We start from the raw sequence: 24,335 nt of genomic DNA on the forward strand, positions 1-24,335 counted from the left end.
ATGAACACTGAAAGGACATTAGATTTAGCAACAAAGATCACTGGTAACCTTTAGCAGTTTCAGTAAAAAACCAAGTTGGAAAGGACTGAAAAACAAGTGAATTAAAAAGTAGATGCCGTAGGAGTATATAATTGCTTATAGTACTTTGGCTGTAAAGGGGAGGACAGATGTGTGATTATAGCTTGAGGTGACAGCAAATTCAAGTGAAGATTTACAAAGGGTAAAGAAGGTCTAGGTATATGGAGAATGAAAGAGGGGATGACCAAAGGGGTAATTAATTTCCTGAAGCAGAGAAGAAATAGGATCAAAAATACCCAGAGGGGTCAACCTTTGGAAGAAAGATCACCTTTTCATCAGAGAAGGAAGACAAGGAATAACAAGAAGCACAGGAAATTGTGTTTCAGGGAGAGAAAGTTTTTCTACTCTGATAAAAATCTGTCAGAGCATGAGCACTTTCACAAACCCTTCAAAGAGTCCATAGTCACCTGAGTGCCACAAAGAAACATCTGAGCAGGGTTACAGGATAGCATTATATACTGAAGAAATTAATGAAGAGAATATCAACTCTTTCAGGATTAATGTTCTCTTCCCCCTCAAATTACTTTGTATTTACTTATCCATATACATTATGCATCCCCCAGTTCCTCGAGGACAAACAGTAAAATATTAGTTTCTGTAAACGCATTATCTACCACATTTCTTTGCAAAGAGTAGGACCTTAAAAATTATTAGTGCCTTGGCCCTGCAGGCAGTCCACAGTGTACAAAATGTGGAGCTTAGAGAACTGTAATAAAATGCTATCTAGAACATACATGAGCTAAAAGACTTTGGGCAAGTCACTTGACTTTTAGGAACTTCAGTTTCCTTATCTCTAAAGTGCAGATTTCATGGCTAGGCTCAAATGGGGTAAAGTATGCCAAGTGCTTTGCAAACTTTCAAGGGCAAAAAAAAATTCAGTTATCATTATTATAGGTGTTCAATATTCAAACAGGATCTTAGCCCTATTTAGCCCCTTTTTTAAAAATCAAGTTTATGCCACCATCCTGTCCAAAGTACTATAATAATTTCTAGAAGGGAATGGAAATAATTTATATGCAGCCTACTACCTGCCAAGTGCCTTTTATAAATATTATCTCATTTAATTTTCATTAACGACCCTGCAAAGTAGGTACCCATGCTCCCCATTTTACAACTGAAGAAACTAAGGCTCACAGAGGTTAAGTGACTTCCCTAGCGTCATATCACTAGCAAGTATCTGAGGCTGGATTTGAACTCTAGTGTTCCTGACTCCAGGCTCAGGAACTGCCTCACTGAAAACTTTAAGCAGTAAAATTTTCTTTCTAACTATCTTTTTTAAACTAGAAAGACTGGATCTTAAAAATACTAGATTGACCCAGAGTATTCTTTTTTTTAATCCATAAAGGAAACAGAGATAGTCAGTGGAAAATTTTTATTTCATAGCACATTTTTTCATCAATTGATGTGCCTGATCCTTCTAGTGTCAATCTGCTGACTGTGAACTTGTAATTTTTTTTAGAATTTTGATAACTATTTCAACATAATTCATTTCCTTGTAATCCTCCATATTTTATTTACAGCATTTAAAAAACATCCTAAGAAGGGGTCCATAGGCTTTTCCAGACCGGATTTATGACACAAAATGGTCTCGAGCTCATTAGGTAAGATAACCTAATCCAACCTTCCATTGCACAGATGTGAACCCTGTAACCTAGAGGTGAAGTGACTTGCCCATCAACCCCCTCAATCAACAAGCATTTATTAAGCTCCTACTACCCAAGTGACAGGCACTCTGCTATGCAGGTGCTAGGGCCTACAAGGACAAGGAAGTAAAAGAATTCCCAGCTCATGATGAAATTCGGAAAAGCAGAGCAGGCAGATTCAATGCCAGGTCTTGTGGTGGTTGTAAATCCAGAGCGTCTTCTGATTCACCACGATGCCTATCCTGCGCTGATGCAGGTGTGTAAAGGATGGCCATTTATGTATGTGTGCACACAGAGATGTGCACGCAGACATACACATACACTGGAACCCTCCGAAAGCATAAAACTGTATTTATAGGACCTAACACTGTCACACAACAAAAGCGATAGCACACACACTATACAGTACTTACACACTACAATACATTAAACACACTACACATGCGCACATTCAAGCACTACACACATCGTATATACACACATTACACACACACTACAACACATTACACACACTACATATGTGCACACGCACGCACACTACACAATCACACACACGCATGCACACACACACACCCATCGTCGGTCCCAGGAGTCCAAGACCCGGACTATCCCTCCTCCTCCCCGAGGGAGAATCCCCCCAGGCCCGGCACCGCCCCGCCCACCCTCGCTGCCCCACGGCCAGTCCCAGTCCCTTACCAGCCTCCCAGCCACCAGGCAGCCGAACATGGCGGCAGTGGCGGCTCCTCCACCGAGCGGGAGCCAGAAAAGCCCCAGGAGCTTGGCGAGGACGGCCCCGGCAGCTGCAGGGGCCACAGAGCTCGCGACGCTCTTTCTCGCAGGAAGTTTCCAGAAGGCGCAGCCACCCCTCCAGCCGGCGAGCTACATATCCATTGAGCCGTCCCGCTGAGGCGGTGTCTGACCTGCAACCTCTGACCTACGCTCCGAGCCCCCGCCCCCCACCCAGCTGGGGCCAAGCGCTTCCGGGGACGCCACCGAGCTCCGCCTGGGTGCGGAAGGAAAGGAAACGCGAGAAAACACACCCACACTACCCCCACCGCCACCCCCAAAGCCCCTCAACATACACACACGTAAGACTACAAATCCCAGCATGCAGTTTTCACCATACTCCCCCCCCGGTGGGCGTGGCGTCGGAGGCAACGCATGCTGGGATTCGTATTCCAGAGACTGAGTTGTGTACGTAACTTCGTCTTGAAATCACGGTGTGCTCTCCTCAGCTCTAAGAGGCTAAATTGGAGAGGAGGTGCTGGCTTGCATTTTCTGAACTAGTCCCTATTCTCATTTTAAATTTTATGGAGTACCTTACTCACAATAACCCGAGGAGTAGGTAGTCCAACGACATTGTGAGCAAATTTGTGAAGTGTTCTGCATGTTTAAAGAGCTAATATAAATATGTCCCCCGCCTACCCCACCCCCAAACTTCAATGGTTCCCTATAACGTCCAGGATCAAATACAAAATCCTCTGTTTAGCATTCAAAGCCCTTCATAGCCAACCCCAATACACCCACACACAAACACACACCTCTTTACAAGTTTTTTACACCTTGCACAGCCCCCTTTCCCATTTGTTTTTGCAATCCGATGAAGTTGAACTGCTTGATGTTCCTTGAACACTCTTTTCCCAACTCTGAGCATTATCACTAGCTGACCCCCTTGCCTAGATTATTCACCCCTTTCTTCTCTGCTTCCTGACTTTTTTGCCTTCCTTCAAATTGAGGCTAAAATCCCACCTTCTACAAGAAGCCTTTCTCTATCCTCTTCAATTCTAATGACTCCCCTCTTCTGATTATTCCCAATTTATCCTGTATATAGCTTTTTTGTACATAGTTGCTTGCATTTTGTTTCGCCCATTTAAACTGTGTTTGTTGAGAGCAAGGATTGTCTTTTGACCTTTTCTTGTATCCCTCTTGCTTAGCTCATGGCTGGCACATAACAGGTGCTTAATAAATGTTTGTTAACTGACTTCTCAATATCCCTAAGCAATTCTCTAAGACCTTAAGTTTCAAGACAGATATATTCTGCATTGGAAGAAAGAAATTTCTCTAACCGATGTGGAACATTTTATACCATTTTATATAATTTTTGTAATTTCAATAAGACACAGAGTCTGAACTGATTAACCAGAAGAAAAGCCTGGTCCTAACAGCTTTTTTGTTCTCTGAGTAAGCTCCGAGATGCCTCTTCTTATGTCAACACACTCAGATAGAGCATTCCTTTGTCTGTCCATGGCCATTAAGGGTGAGAACCTTGCCCCCAGACACTATCTTGAATTTTGGGACTTCCTTATCTTAATATTTTATGGGCATATACTATATTATGGAATGTTAATGGCAAATTAAACACAGAGATCCTGGGTTGTAATTTCAATTGACACTTTGTCAACTATCTGACTTACTGTATTTACAATCTATCCCATTAAGGAAAATCCTTGTCTTGTATCATAATTAACATACATGGGAGTCATAAAAGTGATGTAATGCAGGCTGCTGTGTTGGGACCAAAAAAAAATGTATTTAAGCTTCCTCATTTCTTTGTCTGGGGAGTCAGACTTAGTCTGGCCCCCAAGCATGCATGTATCCGCTAAGTTTAAGGGGAATGAATAAATAAATAAGCAATATGAATTTTTCTATCCCTTAGCCTGTTGTTTCCTTCAACCAACTTTCAGGTTCAACACTCAGAATTCCCTATACCTGATAAAAATCATTTATTCAGATACTGGAGTAGTTTCCTATTTCCTCCTCCAGCTCATTTCGTAGAAGAGAAAACTGAGGCAAACAGAATTAAATGACTTGCCCAGGGTCACACAGCTAGTGTCTGAGGCCAGATTTGAACTCATGAAGATGAGTCTTCCTGACTCTAGGTAAAGCTCTCTATCTACTGCCCCACCTAGGACCTTGACAAAATTGCTAGTCCAGACCAAAAGAAAAGAAAAGAAGAGAAAATGGAGTTAAGAATGTGTAAGCTTTGAGTCAGTCCTTCTCACTTGGTATAAAAGGTTTTAGGGACATCTTGAAGAATTCCAACTCCTTTGGGTCACTGACTTCACTCAGGTAAGCTAGGAATCTAGTATTTTACATTACTCAGGGTGTTATCACAGTTCCATTTCAAGCCCATGGTTCACAAAACTTAGAGGAGAAAGCATTTATTTATCTATTTATTTATTTTAGAAAACATTTAGATAGTGTTGACCTGAGAGTTTGGTTAAAGGAGGCAAACAGAGCTAAGTGGTATAAAAATTTATATTACTTATTCATTTATTCCCTTAAGCATAGCAGACAGACATGATCATGGAGCCAGACAAAGGTCTGACTGCTGGACAAAGAAATAAGAAAGCTCATGTACATTTTTCGAACAGTCACAATTCAGCATGTCTGTATTACTTCACTTTTATGATCCCCATGTATATTTAACCATGATACAAGACAAGGATTTTCCTTAATGAAGTAGGTTGTAAATACAATGAGTGTTGACAAGTGTCAGTTAAAACTACAACCCAGCGTTTCTGTGTTTAATTTACCATTCCATAACATAGTATATGCCCATAAAATATTAAGTGAGGTAGTTTCTCGGGATTGGGGTCTCATCCTTTAATGGTTAACAGGGGAAAGATTGTTCTTAGGTCAGCCCTATCTGGCCTTGTTGACAAAGGAAAAAGGTATTCTCTGAGCAAACTTCAGAGAACAAAGAAGCCCAGGTCCAGGCTCCTCCTCCAGCTGATCATTAATTCAGACTCTGGGTCTTATTGAAATTACAAAAATGATATAAAATGGTATTAAATGATCCACAATAGGAACCCATAGAAACAATAATTCCTGCCAGAGAAAAGCCCTTTCCTAAACACTTGTGTAGCCTCAGTCACTTACAGGTATCATGCAAATCTCAGCTCATATTTCCTATTGAGGTTTTCTTGGTCTTTTCTTCTTCTACCTTACTCCCCTCTAAGGCCTTTATGATCCTTGCACAAGGATCACTTGCATGAGATGCTCCATCTCTCACCTCACAAATTTTCACTGGCTTTTCTCTGTCTGAAATTCTCTCCTTCCTCCTACTTCTGACTTCCTTCAAGTCTCAACTAAAATCCTGTCTTCTACAACAAGCCTTTCCTGATCCTTAAGGCTAGTAGTGCCTTCCCTCTCTTGATTATCTCCAATTTATCCTGTGTATATCTTGTTTGTGCACAGTTGTTCAAATGTTGTCTCTCCCAATAAACTGTGTACTTCACAGTAGGAATTTTTTTTTAATTATTGTTGTTTATTTTGGTTTGGTTTTGCCTTTCTCTATATACTCAACCTTTAGAACAGTGCCTTGTATATAGTAGACCTTTAAAATGCCTATTGACTCTTCATCATCATCTCTTCCATGATTGTTCTGTTTCCCCAGCCCAACTCATGCTCTCCTTAGAATTCTCCATAGTTCCCTGCATATGGTAGCATCATAGCTCGACTCACTGAATTCCACCCAAAACTCCTATATTCTCTTTCCTGGTTCTCTGAGGAATTCCCCATTGCTTTTTTCCACCCTACAGTCCTCAGCCAAGAGTATCTTAGTCTGGTTGATCCTTAAGTGAACCCTTTCCTCAAAAGAAGGAACTATTTCCAAAGATCTCTTGTTTTAATTAGAGATTTTTGTATCCCTTGCATCCAAGTCTAACAAAATGCCAAACAAAAGTCCCTATTCTGTGTTTCTCCTTTGAGTGACAATTCTGACATTCTCTGGACTCATGAAAATGTGCTAAGTAACAGCAATAATAATCGCTAATATTTATATAGTGCTTCAAGGTTTGCAAAAAAGATTTAAAATATTATCTCATTTTATCTAAGTCATCAAGAATATGACACTCTCCCTGCAACTGTGTCCCAAATTATCTTTCTGGCCAAATTTCAGGCTTCTTCCTTCCAATCCAACAATATTTCTTGGAGTAGGTAAAAATGAGTGATGTCCTTTGATTCATGAGTAAATTAGATTTAAGTGAGGCAGAATTGCATGAAGTCATCAGCCTCACTTTCTCCTCCAGTCATCACAGTCCAGTGGCAGAACCAGAATCAAGACAACTGATGATGGTTCAGGATGCAGTGGATGACCTTGGTGTCTTCGATGTCTAACCAAGCTCAAGTGCTCCACAGCACCTACTTCAGCTGTTTTTATGGCCACTGGAACAAATTGTTTTCATCCACCCATTCCACCAGAGGAAGTTTTCACATGCTTGGGGTAGACACCCCCCTAACTCACCAATGAGTTTGAGACCCCTCAGTTACCCTCAACCTGGTTTCGCCCATCTGCTGAAACGATTTACCCGGGTGTGGCTGCTGTGCATGCTACAGCTTCTTGGAGCCACAAGTTAGAGTTGGGTGGAACAGATGGACACCAAAAGTGAAAAGCAGCCTTGAAAAGAGCTCAGCAGCCATCACACGAGAGGTACCAGTCCTCCCTGAACACATCCTATGCCCTTGGAGTAGAAGGAAAGAAGCCAAGTACTCCCCAAGCCCAGTCATGGTGGTATCATAAGGGAAGGGAGAAATTTTACAATTCTTTACACATATTAAAGATTAGACAGAGACAAAGGAGTCCAGAGGTGGGAAAAGAACCTTTAAAAACTTTAAAATAACTCATTTCTACTGAAAACACTTGAAAGTATAGGTATAAATGGATTTTTCCTTAAATTGATAAAAGCATTTATCTAAAACCATCAGCAAGCATTATTTGTAATGGGGATAAACTAGAAGCTTTCTCAGTAAGATCAGGTATGAAACAAGTGTGCCCACTGTCACCAATATTACTCAATATTGTATTGTAAAGCCTAGTCATAACAATGAGAAGAAAAAGAACTAGAAAGAACCAGAATGGGGAATGAGGTAATAAAACTATCTCTTTTTGCACATGATATGATGATATACTTGGAATATCCCAAAAAGTCAACTAAGAAGTTAGTTGAAACAATTAGTAATTTTAGCAAAGTAGCAGGATATAAAATAAAGTAAATCCACATAAATCATCAGCATTCTTATTTATCACAAAGAAATCCCTGCAAGAGATAGTAAAGACACCTCATTTAAAATAACTCTGGAAAATATTAAATACCTGGAGTATACCTGCCAAAACAAGCCCAGGAACTATATAGATAAAATTAATTTTTAAAAAAACTTTTTATATAAATAAAATCAGATTTAAATAATTGTAGAAATATTCATTGTTCATGGGTAGGTAGGCCAATATAATAAGAAAATAACAATTTTACTTTAATTTATATATTCAATGTTATCCCAATTAAATTAACAAAAGATTATTTTACTAAATTGGAAAAAATAATAACAAAATTTGTTTGGAAGAAAAAAGTCAAGAATAATGAAAAAAAATGTAAAGGAAAGAGGTTTAGCAGTACCAGACCTTAAAGTTTATTATAAGGCAATGATTATCAAAACTATCTGGTACTGGCTAAGAAACAAAAAGGTATATCAATGAAACAGGGTAGACATACAATTTACAATAGCAAATAAATACAGTAACCTTGTATTTGACAAGTGTAAAGACTTGAGATTTGGGGATAAGAATTCATTATTTGGTTAAAATTGTTGGGAAAACTGGAAAGCGGTCTGACAGAAATTGAGCACAGACCAATATCTTATACCATTTACCAAGATACGATCAAAATGGATACATGACCCAGATATAAAGAAAGATATTACAAGAAAATCTGAAGAACATGGAACATATTACTTATCAGACAGATGGACAGGCAAACAATTTATAACTAAACAAAAGATGGAGAGCATTGTGAGGTGTAGAATGGATGATTTTGATTATATAAATAAAACAAATGTAGCCAATATCAGAGGGTGGGGAGAGAAATTTTTATAGTTTCTCATATATAGGTCTCATATCTCAAATATATAATGTACCTTGTCAAATCTTTAAGAATACAAGTCATTCCCCATTTGATAAATGATCAAGGGACATGAACAGGCAGTTTTTAGATAAATCGAAACAATTTATAGTCATATGAAAAAATTCTCTAAATCATTCTTGATTAGAGAAATGCAAATTAAAACAACCTTGAGATATCATTTTATACCTATCAGACTGGCCAAAATGATTGAAGGGGAAAGCAACAAATGTTAGAGGGAATGTGGAAAAATTGGGACACTAATTCATTGTTGGTAGAATTATGAACTGATCCAACCATTTTGGAGAGCAATCTGGAATTATTCCCAAAGAATTATTATACCATGTATACAGCTTTTGACCCAGCAATACCACTACTAGCTCTGTTTCCAAAGATGATTAAGGGAAAAGAAAAAGAACCTATATGTTCTAGAATATTTATAACAGTTCTCTTTGTGGTGGCAAAAAACTGGAAATTGTGGGGATGCCTATCAATTGGGGAAGGGCAAAACAAGTTGTGGTATATGATTGTGTTAGAATACTACTGTGCTATAAGAAATGATGAGCTTGATCTTAGAAAATCATGGATAGATTTGCATGAAATGATGAGCAAAATGAGCAGAACCATGAGAACATTATATGCAGTAACAGCAATATTATTTTAAGGACAAATTGAACAAATAAGTCATTTTGGCTGTTACAAATGCTCAAATTAACTACAAAGGACATATGAAGGAAGCTTCTATCTGCATCCAGAGAAAGAATTGATCAAATAGAAGTATAGAATGTTTTTACATATATATATGTATTTATGTCTAATGGTAGCCATCTCAAGAGGAGGGGGAGAAAAGAAAAAAAAATAAAAAAAGAAATTTACATGACAACTTTATTATATTTAAAAGGAACAGCAAGTTGCACATTAACAGATTTGCAATTTCATGTGTAATCATCTTCTATTATACTGTTATGGAAATGCCTGTTTTATTCCATAAATTAAAAATAAATAAAAATTTAAAAAAATGCTTTGACATGGGAAACAAGCCTGCCAATTAATGCTAAAGACAGCAACAACAACAAAGCTTTTTTTTTAAGTTACAGAAATCAAAGAAGGGGTAGGACTAGTGTATGATATGTCATGATAAAGAGAAACCAGAACTATTCGACTCATTTTCTTTGTCTAACCAAATAAGAAGAAAAATAATCAACAGGAAATTGAAACCCAAAACAATTAGGAAAGCACCCTGGTGCCCTACATGAGCTCAAGTTACTAGGATAAACTAAGATACCAGGTACTGAAATAAATGGCAAATGTAGTTGCTGAATCAGTCAGTGAGTGATCTTTGAAAAATGGTGTAGAGGTTCCAGAAAACTGGAGGAGAGCAAATCTAATTTTTAAAAAAGTCAACAAGCGTTTATTGAACACTTTCAATGTGTGGCCATAGTGCTAAGCACTGAGAAAAAAAAATACAGGCAGAAAGAAATATCCTACAATGAAGAAGTTTACATTCTAATGAGGGAAGACAACAAATTAAAGGAAGCTGGAAAGGGTTGGAAAGAATAAAGGTACTTAATTAGCTCTGGATGTTGTAACATCCTGGAAGAAAGTCGAGAGTGCAGCCTTGAGAAGAATGAAGGCATGGTGTGGTCTGGCCATCCTACTTGAAATGGAAGTTCTGGGAAGAACCAGCCAGGCAGAAGGAGGGAACAAAGAGGTTGAGAGTACTTAAAATGTGTGAAGTCCAAGGCTGAAGTGAGTTTCCTCTTCCTAGAGACGTTTGAGTTGTTGTAGGGAAAGTCAGGGAGGAATGTGCAGCTTGGAGAGGAAAAAAAAGGGAAGGGGATTGAGGCTGGCCAGTGAGTTTGACTTTAATTCATAGGAAAATTCTAGATTCTTTTATCAAAGGGGATGTTTGTTAGCACCTAGAAAAGGAAGTGTTGATCATTAAGAACCATCCTGATTAAAAAAAAAATCATGCCAGAATAACCTCATTTTTTTTGATGGTTATTAGACTGGTAGATCAGAGGAAAACTTTAATAAACATAGCATGTCTAAATTTAAGATTCTTTTCCCTCCACTTACCCCCATTCTCCTTGATTTCTTGGCACTGTTGATCACACCCCTGCTTAGCACTCAGTTCTCCCCTGGTTCCTATGTTAAAACATGTCAATGGTTCTCCCAACAGTCTGACTCCTTCTTTGTCTCATTCAGTGGCTCCTCATCTCTCTTTCATCCCTCAAAAGTGGGCTTCTCTGCAGAGGAGCTCTCCTTGGCCCTCTTTACTCCATCCAATATTGATTTCATACTTTTCCCTATCTCCAATTATAACTTCTTTGATGTTGACTCTAAAATCTTATACCTTCACTATATCCTCCCTAAGCTCTAGTCCCACATTTCCAAATACTTGATGGATATTTCTCCCTACATATCACACTGGAAACATAAAACTTAGTAAGTTTAAAATCAGATTCCAAAACCACCCTTCCCCCATGGTTCAAAGTTTGCTGGTCAGTATTCTATCCTTTTGGAACGAGAGAGAGCTGAATTATTTCCAGGTCTTGCCTATTTCCTTCTGAGGAAGTTGTTAGAGAAGAGGTATCAAGCACACGGAACACTGGCTCCATGCTCCCTCAGCACTCCGCAGTGCTCCAGAACCAAATTAAAATGTAATTGGAGAATAACAAAATAAATAAAAACTCAATAAAACATAGATAACATTACATTTTAAAACTAAAAATATTTTCCTTGAAGTTTTATTATAAAAATGAAAATTTTATTGCCATGTTTACTAATTCTTGTTTATGAGCATTGATTAATACAGCCATTGTTGATCTTAAAAGAATATTTTCCACTTTCACATATCTAGTTGTTATTGGTAATTTTGGAGAAGGCAAAGAGCTGATAGGTGGAAATAGGAGGTAAAGAGGTGGTTTGGGCAATAATCTGATGGTCAGAGGGGAGGAACCTCAGGTGGAGTGGTTGGGAGAAGAATGACAGGGAGGGAGGCACAGCTTGGCAATGAAGCAGATGTTGGAGATAAATTTGTCATACATAGAAGGCAGAGGTCAGTACCTTACAATCATATGAGCAAAATGGCAACACAACTCTAGGCTAAATAGTCCTAGAAGTCTTGTAGTTCACTGCCAAGCTCATATCTTTTGCAAATCACAATGTTTTTGGTGCAAAATGGAAGAAAATATTCATTATAAATAATTTTGTGATTTTTTTTTTTTTTTTAGTATCTGGAGGGTTATTGGTCAAAGGTAGAAATGTCATTTTTCCTTTGCATGGTAGTTGTTGCTGTGGTACTGTAAATTACATATTTTCATTTGACAAAGTGCCTTGTAACACATTAAACTCTTAGTCATGTTGTCCATTCCTGTGCATAGGGACTGATTCTCCTGTGAAGTATCGAAGCAGGTCTTGGGTTGGCCAGTCTTTGCTTTTAAGTCAAAGTTTCATTCATGTTGGCAAAGTACCATATGGTAAGTAATCTTACTCCTAGTTCTGGAGTCCATATGGAAACCAGGCAATCAATCAATCAACAAACACTTATTTAGTGCCTACTATGTGCCAGGTACCATGCTAAGCACTTAGATATAAAAAGAGGCAAAAGACAGCTCAAGGAGCTCACAATCTAATGGGGAAAACAACATGCAAACAAATATATATATACATATATCTATCTATATATATATCTATATATATATATCTATATATATATCTATATATATCTATAAAGCAAGTTATATTTAGGATAAATAGGAAATAACTAATAGAGGAGAGACACTGGAATTAGGAGGGGTTGGGGAATGCTCCCTGTAGAGGATAGGATTTCAGCTTTGTCTTAAAAGAAAGTCAAGGAGGTCAATAGTTGGAGTGGAGGAAGGAAAGTATTTTAGGGATGGCAGACAGCCAGAGAAAATGCACAGAGCTCAGAGATGGTATCTTGCTCATGGAACAGCAAGGAAACTAGTGTCACTAGATCAAAGAGTTTGTGGCTGGAAGTAAGGTGTGAGATTAGAAAGGGAAAGGTAGCTAGGTTATGAAAGGCTCTGACTGCCTAATGATGCTGAGCTCCCCAACAGTAGAAAGGAGGAAGGAGTCAGCCATTGGAGAATGCCAGAACAAAAAGAAATTAACAGCCCTGTTGTGTTTTATTTTTCACACTTTTACATTTCTAAACAATGAAAATGAACATGCTGCTGCTGTCCTTTTTTTTGAATTTTAACGTATCTTCTTCCTGCAGTGTTTGGCCCAGAGTAAATGCTTAATAAATAACTTTTCCATTCTTTTTTCCATTTTTCACAGAGTCTTAAAATTCTTTCATAGAATCTTGTATAATTTTGATATGTACATGGGGAAAGCTTGTTGGAAGCCTTAAGAAAGCATTTTGCTCTAACAAACTATGCTATGTAATTAACAGTGGGAGAGTATATTCTCTACATCAGAGGAGTCAAACTCAAATGGAAACTGGGGCAACACATAAGGATCCCCATGGACTACATATTGACATAGAAAACCACATTATCTATGTTCTACTGTATTTTTATGTATTAAAAAAAATTTATTTCCCAACTACATTTTAGTTTGGTACCAGCCACTGGGTGGTGTTGTAGGCCACCACACTCATCCCCCATACCTGTTCTACGTCTCATCTCACATCAGATGCCTTCCTCCGCTCTCCTTCACTCCTGTCTCACACAAAGACATAGTTCTTGCCAAGGCAAATCTCGAGGCATACACAAGTGACCTAGTTTTCTAGAGTAGATTGCCCAGTCATCCTCACTCTCACCTTTTGTAATCTATCTACTTAGGCTGTTTCTTTGCTATCACCTGTTCATTTCCCCATCCTCAAAAAAATTTGTGCCAGATTTGTCTCTCTTATAGATCATCTCTTTCCTTCATTTCACTGCTTGGGAATGCTATTATAGGTATTTCTATTTCCCTTCCTCTCTCAACTCTGAAGTCTGTTCAACTGAAACTGTTATCTTCCAAGTTACCAATTATCTATTAACCAATTGCCAAACATAGTGGCCTTTTGCTCAATCCATATCTTTCTTGACCTTTCTGTAGCCTTTGGGTCAGTCAGCCTCTTACCCAATGTAAGACTGGCTTCTGTGTAGGTTTTTGTGACCCTACTTCCTCCAGGTTTTCCTTCCCAGACTTTTTTGCTGAATCTTTGTGCAGCGCATACCCACTACCTGGCCAACCCTCAAAGCTTTGTCCTGGACCCTCTTTTCTTCTACACAATTTTGCTTGATCTAGACCTTCTTAAAGCAGAAGAGTGACCACGTTAACCTCTCCCCCACCTCCATTTTTATAAACTTTAGTAATTCCCTATTACCTTTAGGATCAAATAGTAGTTCCTGTTTGACTTCTAAAGCTCTTCATAGCCTGGTCCTTTTCTACTTTTCCAGTCTTCTTACACATTACTTCAGACTCCATAATAGTGACTCTAATCCCCTTGCTCAAGACATTACCATCTCTTAACTCTGTTGTACTTTTTTTTTGGCTGTCCCCCACACCTGGAATACTCCCTCATCTGTCTTCCCTAAAATCTCAGAAAAAAAAAAAAGTCCACCTTCTACAAGAAATCTTTTTTCATTTTTCCTTAATGCTCATGGCTTCCAAGATTACCTCAAATTTATCCTGTATAAATTTTGTTTTTACATATACACATGCTATCTCTCTCATTAGAATGAGTTCCTCAAGTCCTGGGCCTATTTTTGCCTTTCTTTGTATCTCTGGCACTTAGCACAGTGCAAGACACACAGTAAAGTGCTTGACTAGAAAAGTACATTTAAACCAGTATGGCTGGAACATAGATATAATATGTAAGGTATCTGGAAAAGAAGAATGCAGCCAGGTGGCAAAGTGCTTTAAATGTCAGAGGAGCGTATATTTGATCCTAGTGAGAATAAGGAGCCACCACTGGAAATTGTTGAATGGGGAGAGGGGGAGGGGAAGGGAAAGAGAAATTTCATCAGGTAGACCAATACTTTATATGACTGTGTGATCAGAGTTCAGGTCTGCAAGAAATATCGTGGGGCTAGAAATGACAAGATTTGGCAAATGACTGGACATGAGTGAAGGCTGAGGATGCTGTACTTTTTTTCCTATGAAATGTTAAAACACAAAACAGAAGGCCTCCAGCACACTGGACAGAACTTCTGGAGTATTTATTGGTTAAGACAACCAAGAAAATATGTATAAGCTGAGAAGGAACAGATAGGTTTTCAATCTGTACCATAACAAACATATGTTACAAAAAAAGACTTTAAGGGCCAGAAAACATTTTAAAAAAATCAAACTGAAATGGTGTTTAGATTTATCTAAATACTTTATTGCTAACAGATTTTACATAAGATAATTTACTTTTCCCTTTATCATTTTAGATTTATCTAAATACTTTATTGCAAACAGATTTTACATAAAATAATTTACTTTTCTCTTTATCATTTTAAAAGGCATAAAAATTTCAAAGATTAGAGATGTTTCTGAAAATATTAGTGCCTGTGAAACACATTTTTACATATTAAATCAATTTTTCCTTTCATTATAAAAATTAGAGACATGCTCTTGCCTGGTCTGTAAGGTATACTGGAAAGAATGCTGGATCTGAAGTCATGGGGCTGGAGTTCAACTCTTGGTCTTTCCTCTTATTGCCTATAAAGACTTTAGAACCTCTGTTTTCTCATCTGTAAAACTGGAGTAGATGACCTCTAAGTTCTCTTTTTGCTTAAACTGTAATATACTGAAAAAAAAATCACGTTATGCAGCAAATCTTTTAAAAATAAGGTATTAAAAATTATTTTTCTAGACAAACAGAAACAAAAAGTGTTACCAAAAAAAACCCCCAATACCAAGTAGTTATGATTATTTTTAACACTGTAGCTTAAAAGACTAAAGGGAAAACTGTTGTCAACAAAAGTTGCCTGGAACTTACAGTCAATCTTCTCTATTCTTGAGTAGATTAATACTACAATTCTTTGCAGCTTGGCCTGTGCTCCTTAGCACTTTATGGGAACTAAATAAATGTCAATACTTTATGCTAAAAGTGGGAAAAAAAAACACCTAAAACCACTTAAGCATTCTTCAATAACTCTGGCCTGTACTATCCTTTGCTGCTTCTCAACTATAACTCACATGTAAGCATTGTTTCATAGTTTATTACTCAGTTTTACTGAACAAGTCTCATCTCACCAAGATTATCAATTCCTAAAGGGATGTCATATAACTCTGTAGCCATGTCACTTTTCTTTTTTTGGTTCCCATTCTCCCACCCAGCATGAGAAATATATTAGGTACTTAAATACTTAAGTTTCTTCTCCTAGTACATTTAAATTTTTCAAAACAGCCAAGAATATGAAAATTCTGTCAAGTCTTTGTATAATAAATATTCCTATGATTATAAAGAGAAATATTTTTTGACAAGTCATAATTAACTAATTTTTTAAAATAAGCTATTATGCTTATAATTTCTTTCAATGAAGTGTACATAATTTAATCATTCAAGTGTTAGGATCAAAATTATATTCAGAATTCATTTTGAAATATGAAAGGGTCATGTAAACTCTATTTTTTATTGCCTATAATAAGAATAATTACCAAAAACAATAGTATAACTGTGTTAAAGGCTGTAGAGCATCTTTTAAACACAATAAAAAAGGAAAATGGACTCAATACAGAGAGCTTTACAAAAATAAATTTTTATTAAAAGCTGTAGAGTCTGAGCAGGAAGACAGTACAAAGAATGTAAACAATGTAAACATCACTACGTTCAGCTCAGGCTGATTGTACACTGGAAAAAGACAACACAACTCTAAATGCTAGCGATGCTCTAGGTGCTTTTACTAGCAAGACACAGTAGAAGATTATATTGTACAAAGAAATCGTCTACTTTCAATTAATAAAAAGTAATTTATCGAAGTCTATCCCAGCGCCAAATGCTAGCATCATCACAAACAGCTATAAGAATACTGCTATCCCTGCTAAAACTGGTTTGTCTAATGGCAGCAACACATTTTGGATGAGTAAGTGTTGTACATCTGTGGGGAAAAAAAAAAACAAAAACCAAGACTAAAGGTTAAAGGAGCACACAAAATACTGGCAGTAGCAATCACCATTAATTATTTTCTCTACAATAAAACTACAAAATGAACAAATGTTTCACAATCACATAAAAAGTACTTCAGTTAGACAAATCACTTTATTCTAAGGTAATATAAGGTAATAGCTTTCCATAAAACTTGAGGGAAATTATCAATTAAAAGAAAAAATAAGTTTTTAAAGAATCCTTATGTAATCATAGCTCAACAGAAATAAAAGCACATTTATTTAATCTATCAATATTGCTTCAATTTAATAATGTCCATCTAAGGACATCAAACACAAAAGGTTTGTTAAATAAAGATAACAATGTACTATTTACTGCTTCCTAAATTGTTGGGGAGATGGGAATAGGAAGCATGAAGAGAAATTTATGAATACTCACTTGGCTTTATGAGGGTCTTCTACTTCTAAATCCCAAACATAAAGTTTGCCAACTTGATTGCCCAATGCAAGCATCTGAAGAAATCATTAGAAATATATAAATAAAAGTTTCTGGGTAGAAAGCATGCCTAAAAAATGTAGAAAACCTGACAATTTATATTTTTTCTACTGAAGGAAAATATCAGCACCTTCCTCTGATTGCACTCTCAACAATCATTACTTGGACTACATGTGATATAGTTCATATTAAAAGAATGGCAGCAAAAACTATACGAAGTGATTCAAACTCTTAGTGAAAGACATTTCAGGGTAATTTGTTGTCAACAATTCTTAGCAAATTTCTGTTCTGTTTAAATAACTGACATGTTTCTCACCACCTCCTTCTCTACTATTTCTTCTCAACTATAAGAATTTTTCAGGCAAAGGGCAGAAAACTGCTAAAGAATAACCCTTTAATCTTTTGACATAATAGCTTAGTAACAGGGGTTATTTGAAAAAAACTTAATACCCAACTGCCAATTTCACTCATAATAAGCACTGCAGATGGTACATAAACCCAGAGACAGCACCAAATATCCTCTGTAGATAAAGAAAGGAAATCAATCCACATATCCACATGAACATTCTAGATAAACAGACCAGAGGCACAATAAAATACAAATTGAACTACAATTTTCTAAATATAAATCATTTTAAAAGTATGAAAACAAAGTATTACCTTCTGCCAGAAATCCATTGAAAACCTCATGTACCAAATATCACATTGACTATAATCAAATCGCCCAAGAATAGTCACATTTGACTCACTAGGTTTAATTTTATCTATCTCATCTTCCATTTTGCCAGGTTTCCAGCACACAATGGCATTTTCACAAGACTGAAATACAGAAAGATGATAAAAGGAAAAAAATTTAAAACAGGGCTTTCCCCCCAATTATTACTTTAGTTAAATTTACAGAACTGTAAAGTTTTATAATTAGAAGGGAACTCAAAGCTAGTTCAACCTCCCACCCAAGGCACAAATTCCCTCTATTGTGAAGAGACTGAAGTAGGAAATTCAGAAATAAATTGATTTTAAAGTTCCATCACATTTAAGATACCTGATATCGCACGTCATCTGTGGACACATTTCAAAGCACTAGTTTCTCTGATGTAAAGTACAAGATAATGGCTATACAATAGTCTGTTTTGTGCCTTTGATAATTCTCCAAATCCAAATGCTTTTTTTTTTAAATGGGATAAACTATACCTAACCTTGATATGGATTCAGAGAGACTTTCAGAATTCCCAGTGAAAACAGTAACGCTTTCTGATTCTATTTTAATACTCATTAATACACACAATTATACTACCACATACCTTTTCCATGAGATCCTTTGCAAAAATCCATGTTTTTAAGACTTGACTTAAAATATGAGATTTTAAAGTAGAAAGGTTATTATCTAAACAAGTTTCCTACAAAAGGGTTGAGAATAACTAAAATTCAATGCTCTAATGTTTTCTAAAATAATTTTGCGAACTTAAAAAATCTCAAGGTACCTGGGACAAATAGGTAAAAGAATAAAAGAAGCCCAGCAGAACACTTTCTATCACCACTGACAACTATCAAGATTAGTTAAAAATAGAAGATTATTCTTTGCAAAACCAAATATTTGCTTTTGGTTAAATAAACTCCCTATTTTCTGTCAAAGAAACACAGGGCACTTATGATTTGGAAACTGTTATACAATTTGTCAAGATTCATAATAAAACTAACTGTATTCAATTGGCAAACTCCCTAAAAAGGAGTCCCAACACACACAAAGAAATACAGCTTAACAACAGCTACTATACCTTGGAAAGTATCAGATCTCCTAACCATCGCACACAATCGACATAATTCCTATGTATGTCTCTGGTTGAAAAGTCAGGGAAATGAACTTTCTGAGAAATAAATGGCCTGCAGGAAGAATGGATATGTCAAAACTCAAAAAAGGAGAACAGCAGTGGCACATTCATTTTCACTGTTTAAAAATGTAAAAGTGTGAAAAATAAAACAAGAGGAATATTAATTTCTCTTTGTTCTGGTATTCTCCAATGGCTGAGAACTTACTCCTTTTTTACTCATGGAGTGCTGCCTCATCAATCATTTTCATGATCAGTTTTTATTTTCTACTTTCTTCTTTCAACTTAATATTTTTGAAAAACACGCCTGAAAGAAGTAACTTAAAAGATGGCAAATTCTCTTTTCTTCTATTTAAATCTAAAGAGCTTTAAAATGCACTAATCTTTTGAGACAGGCTGGAGAATTATAAATATTATAGCTAAAAATTTAGTTTCACAGCTTTCTGAATAGACTGAGTAGATTTATTTAGAACAATAAATGAATCCCAGTCAGAGATTAAAAATCCAAAGGTGTTAACTATTTCATTTTAGGAAACCATAAATGAAGTGCCAATTCCCTAAAGTTCTTTTTATGTTATTCTCACTTTAGAGGAGATTAATGTAAGCAAACCAAGGGTAGACTTTAACTCTAGCACGGAGGGGAAGGCAGTTTGCCTTATATTTTTAAGCCAAAAAAGAGGGGCCTTCGGGTGTTTTTTTGTTGGTTTGAACAACAGAATCTACTATTTTTGCTGTTAACTGCTGTGTGGACTTGTACATGTCATTTAACCTCTAAGAGTTTTAGTTTCTTCCTCTGTAAAATGAGATTATTTCCAACAACATATCTAGCTCTGTGATTTATGACTCTAAATTTGCTATGAGACCATGTTAAGATTAAAGGCCAAGTTTGTCCTCACAGTGCTTACAAAGAGCTGTCATATATAAAAGTCTGATTAATGGATCTGGTTTTATATTATTTGTCAAAATTAAGTTAAATACTTTTTTGGCAAGCAAATTAGGGATTTGCTCTAAGTGTTCGGTGAAAAATAACCCTAACTAAAAAATGAGCACACAATTTTAAGTGACAGTAATTTTGCCTTTGCTTCCAGAAATATAATTTGTTAGTAATATTCCTAGATTAATTAATTAGGCAGATGTGGCCAGTTACTCCCCCATTCTTTGGTTCTGAATTAAGTAAAGTTATAATAATTCTTTAGGTCACTAAGAATTGAGAGACCCATACTAGCTGACTCAACAATCAAAGAGAATTTAAATTCATGTTTTTTAGCACCTCTAGTTCTTAGTAAGACATTATGTGAAAATTTAATACATATAAAGGATATATACTCTCTACAATGGAAGCATCACATAAAGCTTTTTTAAGGTTCTGAAAACAACTTAAGAAGTTTTGACAAAGAAGATTAAGGAAAGGTCAACCCCTTCCCATCTGACTTCCTGTAGAATGTCTTCTGTTTTTTATTTAACCCAATCTTTAATAAAATGGGAGATAATTTGGCATAAAGTAATAATGTTTGTTAGAAATTGAGACCTAAATATAAAAACCACAGACCTTTTTTTTTAAAGAAATGTTTTATATGGCATATGGTTTACACTAAGCATGCAGACATAATGGAAATAAAAATTTTTAAAGTAGCACTGGAAAGTTATTTTGAACAACTTTGTCCACAGTCTTTAGATGCTAAAATTGAAAGTTTAAGTAATACTTTTCCCTCAGACCATTGTTGAACAGAACTTGAGATTTTATTGACTATATAACTGATACTTTTTAAGTTTCTGAATTGCCATTTACTGTCTCCTATTTCTTTGCAGTAAATAAAATATGGTAATATGAAGGTTTTTGTCCTTTATTAAAAACATCTAAGGACAGAAAGTGGAATGATATCTAATTAAACAAAAATTTTTCAAAAATGAAAACAATTCTGACAAAATGAATAGAAAATGAACGAAAAACATGAAATAAACCAGACCAAGAAAAATTAATCTATTAATAAGTTATTTTTAAAAATCACTTCCCAAAATTGATTTTTTGAAGGGTTAAAAGCAATTTTTGTAAAAATAAGCTATCACCCATACTTATAATTATCTGTTTTGTATGGGAAGAGTTTTGTTTCTTCTTAAATAAAGGTCACAAATGTTACTGTTACCTGTTGGTTTTATTTGGGTTATAGTCATAAGAATCCTTAATTGCATTCATCATTCTTTTTGAATTGATCCTCCAGAGTTTGAGAGAATGATCCATTCCACAGGACATTATTTTTTCACCAAGAAGATCATAATCCTATGCAGTAAACAGTTTAAATCAAGAAAATAAGTCACAGTATCAAGTTATGCCATTTATCCAAATTAACTTGATGATACTCAAAATGATATCAACTATAACACAAATTGTATGTACATGGCTAATTTTGGGGGGGGGCTTTTCTCAATTTAGTCACAAATTATAGAAATGCCCACTAAGTGGTCATTCAGCCTCTGCTTGAAGCCTAAATAAGCCTTTTTGTAAATTCTGTCCTCTGGGGCCAAGCAAAAGAAGTCCAATCCCTAGTCCACTTAACAGTCCTGCAAATACCTATACATAGTTTTAATATCACCATCCCAACATTATCTTATCTCCAGCTAATTATTAAAAATTCAGCTATTACTTCAACCGATCCATATGTGGCATGAACTTGAAGCCCTTCACCTTCTGGTTGTCCTCCTGTGTAGACTCTCTTAAGCATTTGTTTCACCTCAGATGCAGTCATACCATGTAAGTTCAGCAGGCATTTCTCCTCGAATCTCGGTAGCTATTCCTCTCAATGCAGTCCATGATACCATTAGCTTTAGTGGTTATGAAATCACACTATTGACTCTTTGTCAGTTTGCAGTCCTCAGAAACCCATTTAATCTTTTTTAGACAAACTGCTACCTTTCTATATCTTGTACTTAAAAAAACATTTTTTTTCCAAACAAATGTAAACTTTTACACTTATCATTTAAACTTCATTTGTCATATTCAGAACATTTTAATCTGTCAAAATATTTTGGAAACCTAACGAAGCATCTAGGAAGCAAACATTTATTAAGCACCTACTATACTAGGCACTTATGCTAAGCCCATTACAAATATTATCTCATCTGACTCTCATGATAACCCTGGGAGATAGGTGCTATTATTATCTCCATTTTACAGCTGAGGAAACTGAGGAAGACAGAGGTTAAGTGACAGGAGCACACTGCTGTAAGTATCAGGCCCAATTTGAACTTGGGTCTTCCTCACTCTAGGCCTAGCAGTCTATTCATTGCAACACTTAGCTGCTAGGAATATATTTTCAAGGGCAATTGCATCTGATGTCTTAGTTACCATTTCTAGTTTTATGTCACCTGCAAATATGATAAGCATTCCATCTCTGCTAACCAAGTCATTAATAAAAGTGTCAAAGAGAATAAAATCAGACACTTATCTTTGGGACATAAGACATCCTTCTGATTTTACTCAAACCACAAACTTTCCAAGTCCAGTCATTTGCCTATTTCCAAATCTACTTACTTGCATAATCATCTAGCTCACATATTTCTATCTTTTTATGCTAGAACAACAACAAAGGAGTTTATCATGCACTGCTAAAGTCTAGGTAAGTTTTATCTATAGCGCACCCATGAACAATTTAATAAGGAAATACTGTTAGTGTTGTATGAGCTGCTCTTGATGAAAAGCAGGCTAATTCTCTGTGATCAGCACTTCCTTTTCTAGATATTCACCAAAGCCTCTTTGCTTAATTTTGAACAAGTAAAAGCTGAATCAAAATCTTTTCCCACGTGACAGGCATCTTTTACAGAAGGAAGTAAACAATGAATTTTCATTCATTTTGTGGGTTATGTGAGACTCTCACTAATGACATACAACTGTGTACTTAAAGAGACAGGTCAATGCTCAACTATGAACGTCAAGAAAGAAGGTACAGATAGATTCCAAAATTCCAAAATAAATTTTAAAAAACCTTTAAATTCGGAATCTTCCATTTCCTTCCCTATTAAACACATTTAAAGGTATGAAATAGCCAAACTGACTGATATGACTCAACTATTTTGCTTTTCTTTCTCATTCTGGTGGATAGAGATGCTAAAGAGATGTCAAATGGCCACAAAACTACATTCATGAGCAATGAGTCTGTGAATAATTTATTTTTAGCTATCTGCTATGAGTTCACATCTTTACTAAGTTTACTGCTGAGATAACTGAAGAAAATTATCACATGCTTATGGTTAAAGGTTTTCTTTTTTTTCAGACAAGGTATCTGAAATCAACATAACTTAGCATGCCATTAATGACTGTACACTGGTACAGAAATAGCATTGCCTGCAAAAGATACATTAACAGGCATCAGCACCAAAGGGCCAAAACAACAACCAAATCAATGCTAAATGCTAGCCTTAAAGATACTAAAAACAGGTCTTCCAAATAATTTGCTTAATAAGAACTTCAATTCAGAATAATTTCCTAAAAAAGAACTTTCTATTAAGATACATTAAAAAAAAAGAGAAGTAACGATTAAAAAATAAACACAATTTTGTGTCTATTTTATAGCATGAGCCTACTGCAAACATCCTGTCAAACCAGTAATTTCAGAAATAAGTCTTCTGGGTTAATCCTGCCTCTTAACTCGGTTCAAAACCAAGCAATTTAGAAGTTCAAGAAGTGAGAATTTTGCATCAATTTCCTTCTATCCCATTAATTTAATCATACAACCTTGCTAATTTTCAAAATATCAAGTGAGGTGACTAAATTTCAATGTACAAACTAAGCTGACAAACCGTAAAAACAAAAGAAAAAGCTTAACAACTTACTTTTTTAAAGTGTGACATTCTTAAAAAGCTGTAAATAGTACCTCTCAAACTAAACCCAAAATCCAACAGGGTCATGTATTCATAGTTTTTTCCTCATGTAAATTACTTTTTCAAAAATAACAGAAATATATCAAGTTCACTGACTTTGATATATTAAATTTCAGAGGTGAATGAAGCATTTCAAAACATGCAAGTTAAAAGTACAAGAAAAATTCTAAAGATATCTTATTACCCACCCAAAATACCTATGAAGCTGGGCTATCTGCATAAAGTTGTCATCATCATCCCCAGGCTGCAGTCTACAATTTCAACATATCATAGAATAGCCAATATCAAACCAATTTTTAATAATCCTGATACTTCAGAAAGTTGGTTTAAAGCATCTTGAAAAATAAAGTTTCTCTTGCTATCAAAAAACTATTTCTTCAAAGAATGCTACTTCCTTAAAATTACAGGGTGGAAGAATTCTTAATTGAATGTTCACAGAAATCTCACAGTACTTAAGACACTT

General features: G+C 35.8%; 2 protein-coding genes across 2 annotated transcripts in view; both read right to left on the bottom strand.

The window, feature by feature from the left end:
- HIKESHI (heat shock protein nuclear import factor hikeshi) overlaps positions 1 to 2,672 on the bottom strand; it is a 40,190-nt gene extending 37,518 nt beyond the window's left edge. Inside the window, exon 1 of the mRNA XM_036742715.1 lies at positions 2,418 to 2,672. Within this exon, the coding sequence (XP_036598610.1) occupies positions 2,418 to 2,447 (30 nt within the window). The 5' untranslated portion in view covers positions 2,448 to 2,672. The remainder of the gene's footprint in view (positions 1 to 2,417) is intronic.
- A 13,637-nt stretch (positions 2,673 to 16,309) lies between these two features.
- The window catches only part of EED (embryonic ectoderm development), a 33,057-nt gene continuing 25,031 nt past the window's right edge, over positions 16,310 to 24,335 (bottom strand). The window contains exons 8-12 of the mRNA XM_036747067.1: positions 21,142 to 21,275; positions 18,947 to 19,052; positions 17,832 to 17,990; positions 17,115 to 17,188; positions 16,310 to 16,668 (exon numbers count right to left, since the gene is read on the bottom strand). Of these exons, the coding sequence (XP_036602962.1) occupies positions 16,542 to 16,668; positions 17,115 to 17,188; positions 17,832 to 17,990; positions 18,947 to 19,052; positions 21,142 to 21,275 (600 nt within the window). The 3' untranslated portion in view covers positions 16,310 to 16,541. The remainder of the gene's footprint in view (positions 16,669 to 17,114; positions 17,189 to 17,831; positions 17,991 to 18,946; positions 19,053 to 21,141; positions 21,276 to 24,335) is intronic.

The sequence above is a fragment of the Trichosurus vulpecula genome, chromosome 2, assembly GCF_011100635.1.
Source record: "Trichosurus vulpecula isolate mTriVul1 chromosome 2, mTriVul1.pri, whole genome shotgun sequence".
Taxonomy (NCBI): domain Eukaryota; kingdom Metazoa; phylum Chordata; class Mammalia; order Diprotodontia; family Phalangeridae; genus Trichosurus; species Trichosurus vulpecula.